Below are 19,570 nucleotides of genomic sequence, written 5' to 3'. Positions count from 1 at the left end.
GGTTGCAGGCAGGAATCACTCTCAGCCCTATCTTGGAGAAGCTGCCAGGGAGGGTCCCAACAGGGGGTCCCTGAAGGGCTCCTGGGGTTCTCAGAGCGCTCCTGCCTCCCAGTTGCAGACCCACGATTTGCTTCTCCTCTAAGGATCGCGAGCATGAAGCCGCCGCATCCCCTGCCGAAGGGGAGGGAGGAAGGCAGGGAAAAACCCTGCTCCTCTGCTCCTGATTGGCTGGCTCCATGCTGAAGCTCAGCAGGCCCCTCCTCTCAGCCTGACCGACAGGCTTCAGAAAGTTAGCACGGCAAGCTCCCACTGAAGTTATGATGGGACATGTTCACTTTTCTATAGGGATCCTATACAAGCTGGAAGTCAGCAACAGAAGGGATGCGCTTGTTTTAAAAGGTTGGCCACCCCGTAGGCCAACTAAGAGAATTCCTACACCTTTCTGCTGATGCTGTGAAGGGGACTCATATCGGAGGAAGATATGGACTAGTAACTTGTGCACACAGTTCACCTTCATGCCTCTGAACTGCCCCCCCCCAACGCTGCAGCCCAGCCCAACCCTCCCTTCTCCCCCTGCCCCCGGGCCCCCTCGCCACGCTACCTTGTCCCCAGAAGCGCCGGTCAACACAAACGTGGAGAAGACGGGAAGCTGGTACTTGGTGTCCACTGGCCAGCTCTCAATGGTGGCCCCCATGGGCAAGCAGAAGACCGAGACCGACTCGGGCAGCGGGAAGGCCTCACTGTCCTGCTCTGGGTAGCGGCTCAGGAGACCTGAAGGAGGGGGAGACGAGGGCCCCCCAAGACAGATCAGAGAAGGAAGAGAGCGAGGGGCACTTTCGGTCTATCCATGACCTTATGCCAACTGGTCCATCTAGCTCAATACTGTCTACACTGACTGGCAGCAGCTCTCCAAGGTTCCAGGCAGGAGTCTCTCTCCCAGGCCTACCTGGAGACGCTGCCAGAGAGTGAACCTGGGACCTTCTGCGTGCAAAGCAGATGCGGCTCCATCTCCATTCACATTTACTCTCCCATCCAAAGGCAAGCCGAGGCGGGCTCTGCTTTGCAAGGGGGACAATTCATGCTCACGACCACAGGAGCGGCTCTCCTCCCCAAAAAGGAGAATGGAGGTACGCTCTCATGCCTCTGCAACCTTCAGGCTTGACTACTGCAATACACTCCACCTGGGGCTGCCCTTGCAGACTTCTCAAAATCTTTAGCAATGCAGCCAATAATCATCAGGAGACATTTGTCTTTTCTTATCACCTTTTTCCACTGACATCACTGCATCTTTTATAGAGCTTCGTGTGTTTCACACGAACTTCCCAAAAGGCTCAGTGATGGGACGACAAGTTTTTGTTGTTGTTTTATTTTAAGACCACCAAATTTGGAGCAAAGGCTACCAGGAGCTGCCCCTCCCTCTGCAAACGCACCTTCGGCCTACCTGCTTCGTACACCAGAGTGTTCCCTTTGGCTAACGCCTTCTTGTAGCAGAGAAAGAGGGCGGGTCCCCACTGCGGGAAAGAAAGCACAGGAAGTAGCGGAGAGGAAGGGGCGGGCCCAGCCCAGGGGGAAGCCGCCCTTTGGCCCATCACCCAGTCCCCTGCTCCTCCTCCCCGCCAGGACCCACCATGCCAGCATTGAGGTTCCGGTCCACGCGGCTGAAGGTGTGGGGCGTGCTCTCCCCCTTGCTGGGCATGATAAGGCAGATGTCGGTGACGCCCAGCGTGCTGTAGCCCTGCCCCTCGCCTGCCCGCCGGTACGTCAGGAAGACGCGCTGGTGCCCGGGGCTGCCCGAGGCCAGGTTGGCCGAGTGGCTGTAGGGGGTCGTGTCGACGATCTTGAAGCCCGGCCTGGGGCGCTCCTTCCCGTCACAGTGCACCCTAGGCAACGGCAAGCCGGTCGAAACATTGATATCGCGCTTTTCAAAAAAGGGGGGGAAAGGGGGGAATCCAGATCGGTGGCCTAGCAAAAAGGGCTCCCGGTCTGGAAAGGGCTCAGAGGGACAGTGGCTCTCCCACTGCGCCGCCGAAGAGAGCCGCCGCGTTAAGAAGGTGCCCCCTGGCCCAGGTAGCAGGGGCGACTCCCAAACCACATGCCCCGAGAAGGCCGGAAGCTGGTTCCCTGCCCCAAAGGGGTCACAATCTAAAAAGACACTCGAGGGATGTTCTTCTGTGTCGGAAGAGGGACCCCTGCGTGAAAGAAGAGCGCCACTGCTTGGAAAGGGGCCTGCTGGCCCAGTGAGTGGCCGGATTCCTGGACTGCGTGCCACGAGAGAGGCTGAAGGTGTCCGAAAGGGACTCCCACATTTTAAATCACACAGTAACTCACATCAGGGCAATGGATACACAAAGCAAAGCAGCGACAGAGGAAGCTGCCTGACACGGAGTCCGACCCTTGCTCGGTATTTTCTGCACTGACTGGCAGCAGCTCTCCAAGGTTTCAGGCTCAAGGGACTTGCCCAGCCCTTCCTGGAGAGGCTGCTAGGGATTGAACCGGGGGCTTTTGGCAGGCAACACAGAGGCTCTGCTACTGAGCTAAGGTCCCTCCTCAAGCACTTTGTCTTGTCTGAGTCTCTTTTAAGTTTCCACCAAGATCACAGGAAGCTGCCATTTACGGAGTCAGACCCTTGGTCCATCTAGATCAGTACTGTCTACACTGACTGGCAGCAGCTTCTCCAAAGTCTCAGGCGGGAGCTTTTCGCAGCCCTATCCGGAGCTTTTTCAGACGGCAACTTTACCGCACCTTTGCTCTGGGAGGGTGGGTGTGCGTTCACAGAGCGGCCAGATTCACCCCGAAGTCTGTGCAATATTCCAGAGAGCACCTCACACACGATTCGGGTCTTTCCCTCCACACTGGAACCTAGCCCGATTTATGTCCGGGGTAAAAAAAAGAATCCTCTTCTCGTGCCAGAGTTTCCGTTATGCCCCGAACTCGCAGCAAAGCCTCCTCTCTGAAAAGCCTCCTGGAGAAGCCACCAAGGATCGAACCTGGGGCCTTCTGTGTGCAAAGGAGGGGCTCTTCCACTGAGCCCCCGGCCCCATGTCCCTCCCCACAGCACACAGCGCCAGCGCACAGCAGGCCCACAGCACAGTGGCAGAGGATACGCAGGCGGCCTCCGGATCGGTTCTCGGCACCTACATCCGACCCGGGACCTCGAACCGGCCCCCTCCGGCACGGGCACTCACCCCAGCTCGACGATGGGCGGCTTCTCCCGGCCGCGCTTGTAGCAGATGTACATCTGGGGGTTGTTGAGCAGCCCGGCGTTGAGTTCCACGGGGTTCCCCGTAGTGGTGCGCTCGATGCAGGTGAAGCCGTGGGGCACCTCCTCGCCCTGCGAGCGGACGATGACGGCCACGTCCACGATGGGCTCGCTGGGCCGGGACGGCCGCAGCAGCTGGCTCTCATCCTCCAGCGGCTTCGAGGTGTCCGACAAGCCGGCCACGACAAAGTAGTCCACCAGCTGGGGCGCCCACTCCTCCGCCATGGCGGCAGCTCACGGCATCTGAGCGGGGAGAAAGGGCCGAGCGGCTGCATCACATGAGAAGGGGGCTACCGGGGCGGGCTTCCTGCCGCCCGGGGCAACCCCGCGGTCCCAGCCAATGGCAGCCGTGGGAATGCTACACGGAACATTCCGTTGTCACACGGGCGGGGCTAGCTTGGACCAATGGGGGAGGCTCGAGCTCATTAGGCCCACCTTCGGCCCTCCTGCAGAAGTTGGCCTACAGCTCCCATCATCCCTGACGACTGGCCACTGTGGCTGCGGATGATGGGACTTGTAGTCCAAAAACAGCTGGAGGGCCCTGACCTAGGCACTCCCGCTGTTTAACTACAAACAGACAATCTTTATTTACAATAAAAGATCATTTACAAAGTTTATCAACAACGTTCAGAACCAACTGGATCATGACTGGGTCTTTAGTGGTCGTCTTTTCACAGTCCTGTGTAGTTGCCTACCAACAGAAACAGGTTTTGGGTTGCTTTCATTATGAATAACTTATCAGAGCTGGCCTCCTACGTGAATGGGCCCAACCTCTTTTCAAAGCTATCTAAAGACAATGGCCACCGCATCATGTGGCAGAGAGTTCCAGATCCCGCCAATCAGTTTCATGGGATGGCTGCTGGTTCTTGTGTTGGGCGAGGGGGAGAAGTTCTTTCCCTATCCTCTTTCTCCCACCATGAGCGATCTTATAAACCTCCATTGTGTCTCCACTGCTTAGCCATCTTTTTTCCTAAACCAAAAAAAACCCCCAGTACTTCAGAATTTCATTGAAAGCTGTTATAATCCCCCACACAGCTGCATTTCACTTCCGCCGCCACACAAACACACCTGCTCACGAATTGTAAAATGGGCGACACACTGATACAGACCTCGGAGGTCTCACTACAGGGCCGATGGGGGAAACCGATCTCTCGTTTTGGAGCACAACACAAAGGCGCTCCGTTCTCGGCTACACGGGGTTTACCACAAACATTCTGTGGGGCTGTGAGCCAAAAAGGGGAAGCAAGTATGGAGGCGAGGAGGGGAAGGTATTTCTGCTGATACGGCAGGACTCACAGAAAACCTGGGGCGGGGAGAAAAAAGTTCTGCAGAGTCAAACGGAGCTTCGCTTAGAGGGGAAGTGGCGAGGCACATCAATCTAAAAATGAAATAAATGGTCACGGTTCCAGTTTGCAGACTTCCCCAGCTGCCCTTTGCACTAAATCCCCCAAACGGCGGTGGCGATTGTCACAGGGAGGGAAAAGCTCTCTGCACCTGCTCAGAAGCTCATGTGAACCCTGGCTGAAAACACACCCTGGTGAAGATGTGGGGAAAAACCTCCAGTCTTTCTGTCACAGTAGCCATTTAAAACTTAATTTTGTCTCTGGTTTTCAGATCTGAAAACCACATCAGCCCAGTCAGCACCCTGACAACGTCTGTGAAATATTAACACACACACACACACACACGACCGAAACGCTTCCGTTGGGCTCTCTGGGGTGGGGCCTTATCTCCATGGCCTCGGGGCTTGCAAAGCACCATTAGAGCTCCCCTTCTCCTTAAACCTCCACCTCACTTCCCCACAATTTTGAATCACAAGGGACAAAACCAAGCTGTGAACTAGGAAGTTCCAAGTTCAAATCACGCCCTTTCCGTGAATTCCTTTGGCGGGTTTCAGGCAGACTGGAAAGATTCGACCTGGGAATTTCCCACTGTTCTACCTTTCAGGGTTGTTGTGAGACAATGCATTACAACACCCTATTCAGCCCAAACAGCTCCGATAGTGGCTGGTATCCATCTTGTGTTCTTTTCAGATTGTGAGCATGATGAGGGCAGGGAATAATCTTATTTCTTTCTCTATTTAAACCACTTCCTTATTTTTATGTATTCATGCATTCATTTATTTTATTTTATTTATATACCGCTTGACTCCAAAAGCTCTAGGCAGTTCACAAACACAACAAAAACAAGACAAACTGTTAAAACCATTTAAAACATTCAAAGGTTACTAAAAGCCTGGCTTAAAAAATGAGTCTTAAGGGCTCCGAGAACCTTTTGGCTGAGAAGCAGCATATAAATTCCATCAATACCTCTGAGAGATTCTAAAGCCTCTAAAGAGCTTTATAAATGCTGCATAATAAATAATAATCAATTAAGCCAGGTAAACTTGGTCTCTGTACACACAGATGAAGCCTCCTTGTCCAATACTGGGAGCAGTCTCGCATTTCTGCCTCCTTCACATGCTAGTTTTTTACTTCCAGGGAACGATTATCTACCTGCAGAGAGCTTGTGTAGTTGTTAGAGGGTTGGACGAGGGGCGGGGAGACCCGAGTTCTAATCTCCGTTCATGGAACACACTGGTTGACTCTAAGCCAGCCCCTTCGCTCTCAGCCTAGCCTACCTCACAGGGTTGTTGTGAGGATAAACACAACCCTGCATGCTGCTCTGGGTTCCTAGGAGGAAGAGCGGGATAGAAATGGAAATAAACAAACAAACAAACAAACCATCATTAGTATTTTGTACAGAGGAGAATTCTGCCAGGTAATACCCTCTGCCGTCTAAAATGGTACAGCCTGGATGTTGAGAATTGCACACGCACACACACCCGCATCGCACCCCAAAACCAGGCTTATTGCATGGCCAGAACTGTACAGAGAGGGGACTCTGGATTGCAGCAAAATGGAAAGGAATGCTAATTCAAATCCAGAATCCACCCCCCCTCTCTCGCATACACACACACACTCAGAAACACAGAAGACTCCCCACCAACAACTCTCCGGATTGACACACACACCCCCAGAGAGCCTAAACGAAGCCAACCCAAATTTCTAGGTTGCTATGGTTACCGAGAAAAAGAGACAGTGATGGGCAGACTGAAAGCAGAGCAGCAGCCTGGGGAAGGGGAAGGAGGATACCGAGGGAGAGAGAAGACCCTCCTCGATTCCAGGGCCAGCTTGGTGACCGACACAGAAAGGAGCAGGGTGTCCCCGGGCCGGACGTGGTGCTGGAGAGACGCTCGTAGAGGTTTCCTGCCTCGATAGCCTCGGAAGTCTCACCACCACCCCTGTGAGGCAGACCAGGGCTGTTACCCCCACAGTGCAGCCGGGAAGGGGCTTAAAGCAGGAACGGAGGAAGCTGCCATATAAGGAGTCAGACCCTTGGTCGATCAAGCTCAGTATTGCCTACCCAGACTGGCGGCGGCTTCTCCAAGGTTGCAGGCAGGAGTCTCTCTCTCGGCCCTATCTTGGAGATGCTGCCAGGGAGGGGATTGGACCCTTCTGCACGCAAGCAAGGGCTGTTCCCAGAGCGGCCCCATCCCCCAAGGGGAATCTCTTACAGTGCTCATACGTGTAGTCTCCCATCCAAATGCAAACCAGGAGGGACCCTGCTCAGCCAAGGGGACAATTCATGCTTGCTACCACACCTTAAGTGGCGCAGCGGGGAAACGCTTGACTAACGAGCAGAAGGTTTTCGGTTCAAATCCCCGCTGGTACTATATCAGGCAGCAGTGATATGGGAAGGTGCTGAAAGGTATCGTCTCATACTGCGCAGGAGGAGGCCATGATCAACCCGTCCTGTATTCGATCAAAGACAACCACAGGGATTTGTGGGCGCCAGGAGTCCAAGTCAACCTGACGGTACACTTTACCTTACCACAAGACCAGCTCTCCTCACAGAGATTTGCATAGCCAAGGAAATGAGGCTGTAAGCCCCTCAGGGCAGGGACCTCTCATCTAGCACTTTGTAGAACGGCATGAACACTGCTGGCATGAGATTCTTGAACAATAACGATCTTATATCTATTTCCAAAAGAGCTGAAATGGTTATGATCCTTATGGACACATATCCGGGACACCTGCAGGTGAGAGGGAGTGACCTGCAGATAGATTAGTTTCACCAAAATCTGAAGGGAAAACAAAACCTATAGGAGGCCAAAACCCTGGCAAACTGCCTCAATGTAACTCAACGGAGCAGAATGTTTGTGGATGCAGAAAACAGTTAACAGACAAGCAAGTGGGTGGAGCTAAGGGATGAGGAAAGGGGGAAAGGAGGGTTTGACCAAAAGGAGGGGAAAATTTCTCAGCTTGAAGAATACCCTCTCAAGACAGGCACGACCCCTTCTGTTCCCAAGGCTGAAAGGTGCCTATAGCTTTCACCATCCTCGGGCATAGGCTCTGGTAACACAGGCACACTGCGGATATACTGCAACATTTTGAGGCAGGTCTGTACTTGTATACGTAAAACACTTTTTGCATACATTTGCACAAGTGCTTTAATGGGCAGACAACGCTTCGTGGATTCAAGGAAAACTAGGCGAGGGAGACAGGGAGAAGCCCCCACATCCCAGGCCCGCACGCCCTCCAACCCAGGGCCCTGCAGCCCGCTCCTCCACACTCCTCCGGCTCTGGAGTGACAACCCGACAGCGAGCTATTTTTAGCCCCGACACATACACATACACATACACATACACATACACATACACACACACACACACACCTCTCCCACCTCGGCCCGGCCGCCACCACCCGGCGCCTGCAGAAACAGGAAGCCACTTTCCTTCGCTCGGTTTCCTGTCACCTTTCTAGCGGCAAGGCAACGTCCTCGCCAGATGTCCCGCCTGGCCCCCACTTTCGGGCCGGAGTGGGCGTGCGAGGCAGAGGGGTGCAGGAGGCTCTGCCAAAGGAGGGGCCCAGCGAGGAAATACAGCCCCTCCCCGCCACCAAACAGGTGACTCGTGAGCCAAGAACCCATCTCCCGCTCTCTCTCTCTCACCCTCACACCCAGCAAAGCAGATGCACAATTTTTCACTCCGGCTGCTCCGCCGAAACGGCAAACTCAGACCCAAACCAAGAGGGCCCCCTCTGCTGTGACTGCCGCTCTGGAGCGCCTGGGGCGTGGAAAAGGGCCGCCAAGGTCCCGAGGACAAAGCCATCATCGGCCCTGCGGAAGGCGGACACACCAACTGGGCACCAGGAGTGATGCAAGAGAGAGAGAGAGTCCGGCCTTGGGGCGTAGGGGTCAGGCACTTCGGGGCCGCACACCCCACCACCAGCACACTCGCCATTTTCAGTCTGGACCCTCGTGGAAAAGATGGACTCAGAAGCCCCCAGAAGGATGACCGACATGTTCAGTCAAGGCCTTCCGGGACTGTATCACGGCAGAAGGCAGGTATGTCTCTCTGCACCGGGGGGGAATCAAGCCTTTTTACAAGCACAGCACAACCGCGAGAGAGAGGGAAGGAAGCCCCTGGAACCACCCGACACAAGACCGCTCTCCTCCACCCACGTCCAAGCCAACACTGACCTCTTTTGTGAAGCCTCTGAGGAAGCCTTTTAAGTCCTCACCCCAAACCAACTACAACTAAACCCTCTGGCTCCCATCTGTGCTGCCTGCACCTTCTTGTCCCTGTTTAAAATTACACTGCAGCTTCCTTGGGGCAGAGACTTGTCCTGCTTATTATTACTGCCTGGTTGGGATCCCCCTCTTCTTTCAAAGAGTGGCCCGTGTTCTCTGCCACCTTTATCCTCACAGCTACCCAGTACACTTTGCAGCTGAGGGGAGACCGGAACCCAGGTCTTCCCGGTCCGTCCTACACTCCAGCCACTAACCGACGCTACTTCCATTCCGTTATCCTGCAAAATGCAACACAGACACCCGGATGCAGATAGTATTATGCAAAACGTGACCATATTTCTACTCAGGAAGTCCGCCCGTGCAAGGAAGAGTGTGCCATATATTCACAGATCCCCAGCCCCCACAAGGAAGAAATGCATACATCTTTCTGTCCAGGGGTTTCACTGCAGAGGCAACACGCCCAGGGACTGTGCTATTCCAATTCGGCCCAGCAGTTTACTATCAGACTGAGACCCAGATTCGAATTCCCAGACCCCCAAATCACGAGGTACCTTTCGCCAGTCACTCACTCCCAGCCTAGCCTACCTCACAGGGTTGTTGTGAAGATAAACAGAGCGCAGAGAGCTGTGCCACTCTCCGCTTTTCAAAGGAAGGTTGGGATATTGATCCCATGAATAAAATATAAAGCGTGTTCCTTACGGGAAGTTTGCTGAATTAAAAGCAGTCTTGGGCAATGGAACGTGACTTACTTCTCGTCCCGGCCTCAGCGGCTGTTCAGCTAAGAAAGCTTCCCCGAAGTTACGGGACGGCGGGGCGGAATTGGCACCCGTGTTGCCGAGGCACTTCTGCTCAGGAAGGACGGGTGAGAGTCGGCACTTCCCCTCCTTGGTGCCAAGCGAGGGGCAGAGAAAGCGAGAATGAGTCAAGAGTGCAAACTCCCACAGCCCAGGAGAAGGAAGTGGGATGGAGAGGGGAAGACACTCACTGCACAGGCCAAGAAAGGGGAACCGGCAGCCGCCCTCCAAAAAGCAGTGCCCATTTTTGCTTCCTGTTGGGCACACTTGGAGGAGACCCTTTCCTCTGCCCAATGCAGGTGTGCTGGCTTGCCAGCTTGACGTTTGGCCCTCTCCGGAACTTATTTGCTATCTCAAGGCCCACTTTCTCCTACATGAACTAGCCCCAGACTTCACGCCAACTCCTCCACCCCACTCTCCATCCTGTCACAATGGAAAGCCCAACAGGCGGGTGCAGGTAGCAGGGTCTAGCTAGTGGTGGCTCAGAATGGAGCCCCTTCCCCAGGAAGCATTGTCAGCTGGCTTCATGATTCCAACAGGCTTTGAGTGCTGCTTAGGCCCTGGAGGCATCAATGGACCAACAACCCCAAATCAATTTGCCCCAAATCAAGGAGGCGTGTGGGTGGAAACACACCCACCCCGCGACACACACACACACACATTCAACATTCAAAGCAATCAACATTCCCTGAGGTCCGTGGTGCACATTTTGTTATTGGACTAGAACTCCCACCATCCCTTATTGACCACGGTGGCTGAGAATGATGGGAATTGTAGTCCAATGACAGCTGGAAGGCCAAAGTTGTGCACCCCTGCCTTAGGACACACAAGTCCGGTTTGGAGACTGTAATAACTGACACTTGCCTAGAACACACACGGGAATCCTGACTGGGCGGCAGGGGCTCACAATGTTCAAAATGACTTTTCCACCCTTGAGGACTAGTAACATGGAGAAGTTTCTCACAATTCTGCCTCAGCCTAACTTCTGCCCTCATGGGTCCCTGAGCCCCAATGCCAGTCCCATCGCAGACAAAACAAGGTTCATTGTTTCCTTGTTTGTGAGGAGAGGAAAAGAGACAGACCGACCAACCAGCAATTCCTTGGTGTAATTCAGAAGTCAGTGCCCACAAGTAACTGGCATGATTCACTCTCTGACCCACTCCAGACTGACACCAGGGGGGAAAATAATACACCATACTAAAAGCTGCAGCGAAAGGGAGTCGCTCTCTGACCCCCCACCCCCAGCATTTCTGTGGGGCAGCAGCTGCTTGTACAGAAGCTAGAAGAGATGGGGCAGATGCTAACCTGGTATCAGAAAATGAGGGGCAGAAAAGCAGTTTAGATCTCTATGGGGTGGGGTGGGGTGAGAGGTATCAGTACTTCCAACAGAAATACGAGAGCTGGGGAGAATGGAGATTGATTGGGATAACATTGGATGGGGGGGGGGCAGAGTTCCCCATCCAGATGTTCTTTTGGTATCAGGAAGTGGAAAAAAGCAGAAACTGAAACTTTCTTTGAAGTCCATGGAGTTTGAAGTCCATGTGCCAGAGACAAAATAAAAATGCAAAACAGAGGGGAGGGGGAGCGAGAACAGGAAATAAGCCGTGAACAAGGAGGAGGGTGTGTGCCCACACCCTCAAACCGAAGACAATGACACCTCCACCCACATCCGCACACCTGCCAAATCTAGTGCACTATGACCCCTTTCCCACTCCCCCCCCCACAAGACAACTGTCAACAATCAGGGGGTGACCAAATCTACATACCCAGCACCAAATTATCAGAGCCCTGCTGAAGGGGTCCAGAGCTCCATCTGACCTCGCATCCTGGTTCCAAGAGGGATCAGGCAAACATTTCCAGGAGACCCACAAGTGCCCTGCCCTGCTTGTCTCCAGTATCTGGGATTCAGAGGCAGAGTGCTCTCGCCCATGGAGGTTCCATTAAGCTATCAGCCATACAACTTAAGAATGCAGCCCGGCATCCTGTTTCCAACAGGGGACAGCTAAATGCTTCCGGCCAACTCATCTTCCAGGCATGAAGGCAACACCCCCGCCCCTTGTTTTTGTTCCCAGTCATTGGCGTTCAGAGATATACTGCCTTGGCACGTGGAGGTTTTATCTAGCCAACGCCCTGAAGAGCTCGTGGTGTGTGCGCGCGCCCTGACACAATCTAAGAGCCCTGTTGAATGAGGTCAGAGTTCCATCAAGACCTACACCCCATGGCAGTAGCTCTGCCCACTTGTTTCTCCCCAGCACCTTGTAATCAAAGGTAGACTGCCTCCTAACATGGAGATTCTACTGAGCCAAGGAAAGGGTGAAAGAAAGAAAGAAATCATACTGTGGGTTAACAGGGCTGGTACTAGAATAAGGAACGTTCAAGCATTCAGGATGGCACTGCATAGTTAAGATGGGAGAAAGAGAAATATCCTTGCCAAAAGTGTGTGGGGAAGAGACAAATAATTGGGGGGGGGGGGGGTCAGTATCCCAAGCAGAGGCATCATGGAAGCAATGGGAGTGGGGAAGGCCAGATCTGGGAAGGGTTAGTTAGAATAAATTTAAGTGGGAGAGTCAGAAAATCAAAGCATAACCATTGATGGGGGTCAGAGCAAAATCAGGAGACGAAAACATCCCTGTAGAAATGTGAGATCAAGCATGAAGGTGGGGGGGGGAGAGATACCCGAGTGCTATGGGGGTGTGAAAGCGCATTAGGGCTGGGGGGGGTTCAGTTGTAGCTTTTGGGGGTGGTCCCCTAGAAGAACCCCCAGGATCTGATCTTGAGAGGAAAGGAAGTTGGGAGACTGTCTGGAAGGAAACTGGAGAGATGGGATCAGTTTTATTGTCCAAAAGTGGGTGGGTGGGTTTAAAAGAGATCCTCACGGAGGAGGAGTAAGTTTAGGGGGTGCAGAATGACACGGGGGTGAGGTCTTCGAAAGAGGCAAGCCGGACTTCTTGGGGGTCTTGCTTGTGTGTCCTAGTGGTGCTCCTCAAAAAACGAAAGCAGCAGGAAGGAAGCCACGATGCCCTGTGTACATGTGTGTGGGGGGGGTCCAGTCAAATTGCTATCAGGGTGTGGCCCCCAGGCATGATGAAAACAGAGAGGGGAAAGGAAGACAACGGGGGTCAGAGCATCAGACCCCAGACACTGTGGCCTAGTGGCTTGAGTGGCCAACTAGGCCCGAGTTCAGATTCCCCCACCCCCGAGCCTTGCTGGCAGCCTCAGCAGCAGCCACTCCCCCTCCTCCTGCCCAACCTACCTCACAGGGCTGTTGTGGGGCTCGCGTGGGGGCGGCTGCTCCCTCTCTCGGCCGGGCCCAGCTCACCAGGCGGTCCTGAGGAGGGCACCCTGCTGCCGGCCAGTCTGAGGAGGAAAAGCGAGATTAAAAGGCATCGAATACAAGTGGAAATAAAAATGGGGGACGGGACGAAGGGAACGCCAAGAGGGGAGATCCCGGGGAGCGCTACCCTCTGACCCTTGTTGTGGGAATAACGTTGGCTGTGGGAACGTGGGTAGGAAGGGCTTGTTCAGGGTTTTGTTTTTAAAAGAATGATTAAGAATTAAAAATTGAAAACGTTAATGAAGAAAGCAGGCCACCGTGGGGAAGAAATGGGGGACGGACGAGGTTTCAACATCTTTATCCTGGGGGTGGGCCAGAAACAATAGGAAAATGACCGGGGGGGGGAGAGGGTCTCTGGGGAGGGTTTGAAGGGTGGGGCAGGGATCTGTGCACTGAAACCCCTAATACTGCAGAGGGAGCAGAGGCGGTGGTGTCGGTCAGCAGTGGGGGGGTCAACCGAAAAACATTTTTTTTTTGAGGGGAAAAGGGAGGGAAAAGAATTAGAAGAAGTACTGGGAGGGGGAAAGGGAGAAGAAACTGGGGCGCCCCCTCCACCAAATCCATGGGGAGGGGGAGAGGAGGAACAGACATACTGGGGGGCGGGGGGGGCAGCATCTTTCCCCAAAATGACCCGAGGAAGGATGGAGGGAGACACAAATGGGACAGCTCCTCCTCCTCCTCGGGCCATAGGGCAGAGTCTGTGGGGCGTGACAAGGAGGGCCCAATCCCAAAGGGGGGGACTTGAAAAGCAGAGCTGGCTGTGGGGGGGGGGGCAGAAGGGGGCGGCTGCTGGCTAGAGAAGAAGAGGCAAAGTCCTCCTTGCCATGAAACATCATGCTGGGCGGGGGGGGGGGAGACCGCTCCTGGCTGCTGTTCCCAATGCAGCAATGGCAGCCTCAGTGCACAAGGGGGAGGGGGGAGGAGGAAGAAGGAGGAGGGGAGACCCACATCTGGAGAAGGGGGGGCCGGGGGGCGTTTTTGCAAGAAACCAGAGAGAGCTGAGCGCGTCTCCCCGCTGGGGGAGTGGAGGGAGCCAGCGAGCGGAGGCCGACCGCCCTCTGCCCGCCCGCCTACCTGCGCAAACTCCAGCGCGGCTGCGGCGGCTCCTGTTCTTCCTCCCCACTCGTGGTGGGGCTTCGGCGGCGGCTGCTCCCCTCCGGCCCACGCCATAGCCTGGTCCGGCCTGGCGGGCTCCGCTGCTGCTGCTGCTGCTGCTCCCCGCCCCGGAAGCTGCCACGGCGCCCCCTGCTGGGGCGGAGGACGAATCTCGCCCCTCTCCTTTTTTGCCTTCCTCTTTTCTTCCCACCCATCTCGTCTTCTTTCCCCTTCTTCTTCTGCCCTTCCTCTTTTTTCCTCCCCACCCCTCTTCTTTTCCCACTCTCTTTACTTTCTCTCCTTTCTCCCTCCCCACCCCTCTTCTTTTCCTATTTCCTTTACTTTCCCCGTCTCTTTTCCTCCACACCCATCTCTTCTTTCCCCTTCCTCTTTTTTCCTTCTTCCTTTCCTTTCTTTTTCCTCCTTTCCCCCTCCCCATTTCCTATTTCCTTTACTTTTCCCCTCCCTCTTTTCTCCTCCCCAACCCCTTTACTTTTTCTTCTTTCTCCCTCCCCACCCTTCTTTTTCTATTTCCTTTACTTTCCCCTTGCTTCTTTTCCTCCCCACCCATCTCTTCTTTCCCCTTCCTCCTTTCTTTAACCTCCTTCTCACCCATCTCTTTCCCCCTTCTTCCTTGACTTTCCCCCTCCTCCTTCTGTTCCCTTGCCCCTCATTTGATGGATTTGTAGAGTTACTTATTTCAACTATCACAACATAGAAAGCTGCCATCTGCCGAGTCAGACCCTTGGTCCCTGTAGCTCAGGACTGTCTACTCTGACTGCCAGCTGCTCTCCAGGGTTTCATGTAGGATTGTTTCAAAGCCCTACGTGGAGATGCTGCCAGGGATTGAACCTGGGATCTTCTATGCACCCCTCTTCAAATATTATATGTAAAGCTGCATGTACTGAGTCAGACACTTGGTCCGTCTTCTAGCTCAGCATGCTGGCAGCAGCAGGCAGGAGTCTCTCCCAGCCCTACCTGGAGATGCTGCCAGGGAGTGAACCTGGGACTTTCTGCATGCAGAGCAGATGCTCCACCAGTTAGAAATGGCAGCCCCCCTCCCCCAAAGAACACAGGGACTTCAGATCCTGCCTTATAAAGGACATTGTAGAACTGGGAAAGGTGCAGAAGAGGGCAACCAAGATGATCAGGGGCCTGGAGCACCTTCCTTATGAGGCTAGGCTACAACACCTGGGGCTTTCTAGTTGAGAAAGATGACTGCAGGGAGACATGCTAGAGATCTATAAAATCATGCATGGTGGAGAGAAATACTTCTCCCTCTCACATAACACTAGAACCAGGGATCAACCCATGAAATTGATGGCCAGGAAATTGAGGACTAGCAAACGGAAGTATTTTTTCACACAACGCATAATCCACTTGTGGAAATCTCTGCCACGAGATGTGGTGACAGCCAACAACCTGGATGGCTTGGAGAGGGGTTTGGATCACTTCATGGAGGAGAGGTCTATCAACGGCTACTAGTCGGAGGGCTGTAGGCCATCTCCAGTCTCAAAGGCAGGTTGCAGGGGTGCCTGTAGGCTTCCAGCAGCATCTGGTGGGCCACTGCGTGAAACAGGATGCTGGACTAGATGGGCTTCCTTGGACCTGATCCAGCTGCAGGGCTGTTCTTTTATCGAGTCAGACCATCAGTCCAGCTAGCTAAATATTGTCTACACCAGGCCTGCTCAACTTCGGCCCTCCTGCAGATGTTGGCCTACAACTCCCATAATCCCTGGCTATTTGCTACTGTGGCTAGGGATTATGGGAGTTGTAGTCCAAAAACAGATGGGGGGCCCTAAGTTGAGCAAGCCTGGTCTACACTAACTGGCAGCGGCTTTCCCAGGCTTCAGACAGGAGTCTTCCCCAGTCCTAAGAGAAGGAGAGCTGGTCTTGTGTTAACAAGCATGAACACTCCCCTTTGCGAAGCAGGGTCAACCTTGCTTTGTATTTGAATGGGAGACTACATGTGTTCCCTCTAACAGGGATTCCCAGATGTTGACTACAACTCCCAGAGTCCCCAGCTATAACAGATTTTGCTTGGGAATTCTGGGAGTTGTAGTCAACAACTTCTGGGAAACCCTGCTAAGAGGGAACACTGACTACATGTGACCACTGCAAGGTATTCCCCGTAGCGGATGGGGCTGCTTCGGGAAGTGCGTCTGCCTGCTTGCATGCAGAAGGTCCCAAATTCCGTCCCTGGCAGCATCTCCAAGATGGGGCTCAGAGAGACTCCTGCCTGTAACCTTGGGGAAGCCGCTGCCAGTCTGTGTGTAGGCAATACTGAGCTAGATGGACCAAGAGTTTGACTCAGTAGATGGCAGCTTCCTATGTACCGGAAGTTACATGGTGTATTGTATGCCTTGCAACAACAAAAATCTCACACACTAAATGATGATAAAATGCAAGCCTGCTTTCTGCACCAGCTTCGGCCCTCCAGCTCTTGGTAAAGTATGCCATGAAGTCGATTTCAACTCTTGGCACCCACAGAGCCCCGTGGTTGTCTCTGGTAGAATCCAAGAGGGGTTTCCCATTGCCTCCTCCCAGGTGATGCCTTTCAGCATCTTCCTGTATCGCTCCTGCCCAATATCGTACCAGCGGGGATTCGTAGTCCACAATAACTGGAGTGCCGAAGTTGTGCACTTCTGTCATAGCACATAGACTCCCTGTAACCTCCTGCTTCACCTAGAGTATTTTGGGAAGAATATTTTGGACCAGAGGATGTCCAAGATCTAGATAGCCCCTCCCCTTGACGCTGGACTCTTTCTATGCCTGCCAAACCATGATAAAATTGGGCAAAAAGCTTCCAAGCTTGTATTTTTTGGGTGGCCAGACATTCCAATTAACTAAGGGCATTTTTAACGGCTTGAAATAGCCTTGGGCGGAAATAGCTGCCCACATAGTCTGCAAAAATGACCCATGGCAGGGCGAGAGCTTGTGCTGGAGCGCCATCTAGTGGATGATGGAGTAACCACTAGCTACTGGGAGAGCGGGCCACCCAGAGATCAATTCTTTGCTGTTTTCCCAGCCCATGGGAAACCGCCGGCGGGGACATTTCTGGCAAACTTACCCATGCTGTGGATAATCCTGCCGCGGAGAAGAGGGCAGAAAGGGATTAAGGAGTTGCATTTCTTCTTGTTTCCTTTCCAGGGTGCGTCGGGGAAAGCTTCCGTTTCTTTTGATGACCTTCCAAAGAGGTGGGCTGCCTCAACTGCTGCATGGATGGCCGAAGGACCCCCGGAGTACTGAGCATGGCGTGGGGTGATCTCAAGGTGTCCGGGAGCAGGAGGCTGGGAATCTCACTCTCGTGAAAGGCCGGGAGGTAGAAGGCTTCCCCTGGGAAAGGCTGGAAGTAGACATCCAATACCCAGGACCCCTGTGGGGCAGCAGAATCACCCAGCCTGCAGCACCGTGGCTTGGCCAGTGCAACATGCTGGGACGTCCGACCACAGCCAGGTCTTTCCCAACAGATGAGCGGCTTTAGCCACTCTGGACCCGCATCCGAGGGTGAGGGGAGGCAGAATCTGAGCTCTAAAAAGATGCTGCATTCCTTTGCCCCAGCACCCTCCTGGGAGCCGGTTCTCTTCCACCCCTGGAAAACACAGGACTGGCTTTCAAGGGAGACGGGGGGGGGGTGTTCTTTGTAGCTTGTACCTGGTCTGGCAGCTAGAGGCCACCTCCAGCCTCCGAGGCAAGATGCCTCTGAATCCCAGTTGCAGGGGAGCCACAGCAGGAGAGAGGGCATGCACACACACCTCTTGCCTGTGGGCTTCCCGGAGGCATCTGGTGGGCCACTGTGGGAAACAGGATGCTGGACTAGAGAGGCCTTAATGGGCCTGATCCAGCAGGGCTCTTCTTATCCCAATACTCCAGGTTGTAGGCGGGAGGCTGGATTTCTGAATGGCCGCCCCAGTAATCATTAAAAAATAATAATAATCCCTGAGCATAGGAAAACTAGCTCAACATTTGTATGAGCAACCACATTCGTGTTCACCAGCCCTCAGCGGCAGCCCAAAGTGGAACAACCCAGGTGCAAACATTAGGCCTCGATTCGGAAGCAGGCTTAAGTGAGCCCTTCTCAGCACAGCAGCTCCCTTCCTCTCCTGGAGACCTTTTCCTGGGAAGGACAAGATGTCTTTTGACTTCCAAACATGCTCAGATCAGCACAGACAGGCAGATGATTGCCTTTTGTCTCCCTTGGGTCTATAAATTGCAAGCCCCTCGGGGCAGGGACTTGAGAGAGTGTAAGTTCATATACTTTTTGTGGGAATTGGGGCAGGGCAGTGGGAGAGACAAGGAGCAAAGGGTGGGGTGGAGGAGCAAAGATCTTCTTAGATAGGACTACCCAGAGGATTTCAAGGCAGGACCATGAGTCAGTGTGTTAGGCGTCTGCCCCATCCACCTTGGGTCTGGGGATTCCTTGGACTGTGGTCTCCTCCGAAGACCAGTCCAAGGAATAGATCTTTTGGAAGGGATCTGTCCAACTAGGAGAGAAGTTGAGCTGTAGGGCAGAGCCAGGGTGTGGGGAGACAGGGCATCCTTTAAAATCTCCACCAACCCTTCCCGAGACCAAAGAAAGCCTCCAGGTGTGGAGAGGACTTTTCCCCCACCTCTCCAAGTGTGGTATTCCAATGCCAGAGACCCAGGACCCAGAAAACACCATTCTGCAGCACTTTGGAGCCTACAAAGAAGAAACCAGAGAGGGGCAGATGTGTGCCTCCTCGCCTAAGGAAACGGGAACCAAGTCAACCCCATCTGAAACTATATTCTATTGCATGTGGGTAATGCCTTGAAGATTCCATTCTTGCGAAATAATCATCACCCCTGTTGCTATTGAAACTTGCCTATCCCCTTCGTTCAAAATGGCAGAGTCCTGTGCGTTAGTTTTAAAAGTTTCCATTAGAAGACTGCATACTTGTTTTCTCTGCTTTTGTGAGGTCCCCCCCCACTTTTTTTTTTTTTTTTGGTGACTGTCATTTTTGCTGGTCTATGGCTATTTACATCATAGTGGTGGTTTTGCTTCTCTGTAAACGTTTTAAAAAATAAAAAAAAGTTTCAATTAATGATGGTCTCGCTCAGCAATGCCTACTGCATCACCTCTGTCTCACGTGGAAGGATTTGGGGCAGTTTCCCGTCACTACCGGGTCATAGGAGCAAAACAGTCAGTGAAAAGCGAAAACAGGTGCTCACTTGTTCTGGTCTGTGTCTGGACCTACGCAGTGCCAAGATACCGATTTCGCGGAACTGCTCAGAAGGAGCGGCTGGCTAGCTGTAGAGGGGCTAGGAGTCGCGTCCCTCACGCGCCAGAATGCTGCCTGTCCTCCTCAGCTCTAGTGGCCTCTTTCGCCTGAAAGACTACTCTATTCTGTTCTCTTTACCTCGCTGGCCCTGTGAAGGAGAAAAGGAAAGTTTTCTTTTCTTTAATCTTTTTTTAAAAAATCCATCTCCTCTCCTAGTTTAAAGACACCATTCTGCGACAAAGTGTAAACCCAAAGATGAGCACCTGAGCAGCT

The 19,570-nt window shown here is 53.5% G+C and overlaps 1 protein-coding gene across 4 annotated transcripts in view; it reads right to left on the bottom strand.

Moving 5' to 3' along the window:
- The window catches only part of DENND4B (DENN domain containing 4B), a 38,043-nt gene extending 20,377 nt beyond the window's left edge, over positions 1 to 17,666 (bottom strand). Inside the window, exons 1-6 of one of the 4 annotated variants that reach the window (XM_053277451.1) lie at positions 17,128 to 17,666; positions 12,882 to 12,985; positions 3,186 to 3,502; positions 1,628 to 1,880; positions 1,442 to 1,511; positions 602 to 771 (exon numbers count right to left, since the gene is read on the bottom strand). In XM_053277451.1, coding sequence (XP_053133426.1) covers positions 602 to 771; positions 1,442 to 1,511; positions 1,628 to 1,880; positions 3,186 to 3,484 — 792 coding nt within the window. In that variant the 5' untranslated portion in view covers positions 3,485 to 3,502; positions 12,882 to 12,985; positions 17,128 to 17,666. Of the gene's footprint in view, positions 1 to 601; positions 772 to 1,430; positions 1,512 to 1,627; positions 1,881 to 3,185; positions 3,503 to 7,976; positions 8,530 to 12,881; positions 12,986 to 14,036; positions 14,504 to 17,127 lie in introns of those variants that run through there. The other 3 variants (XM_053277450.1, XM_053277452.1, XM_053277453.1) reach the window with 3 other exon arrangements.
- Positions 17,667 to 19,570: the final 1,904 nt, after the last annotated feature.

This window comes from Hemicordylus capensis, chromosome 14 (genome assembly GCF_027244095.1).
Source record: "Hemicordylus capensis ecotype Gifberg chromosome 14, rHemCap1.1.pri, whole genome shotgun sequence".
Taxonomy (NCBI): Eukaryota; Metazoa; Chordata; class Lepidosauria; order Squamata; family Cordylidae; genus Hemicordylus; species Hemicordylus capensis.
Note: the sequence above shows the minus strand (reverse complement) of the source record. Positions and strands in the feature narration are given on the sequence as shown.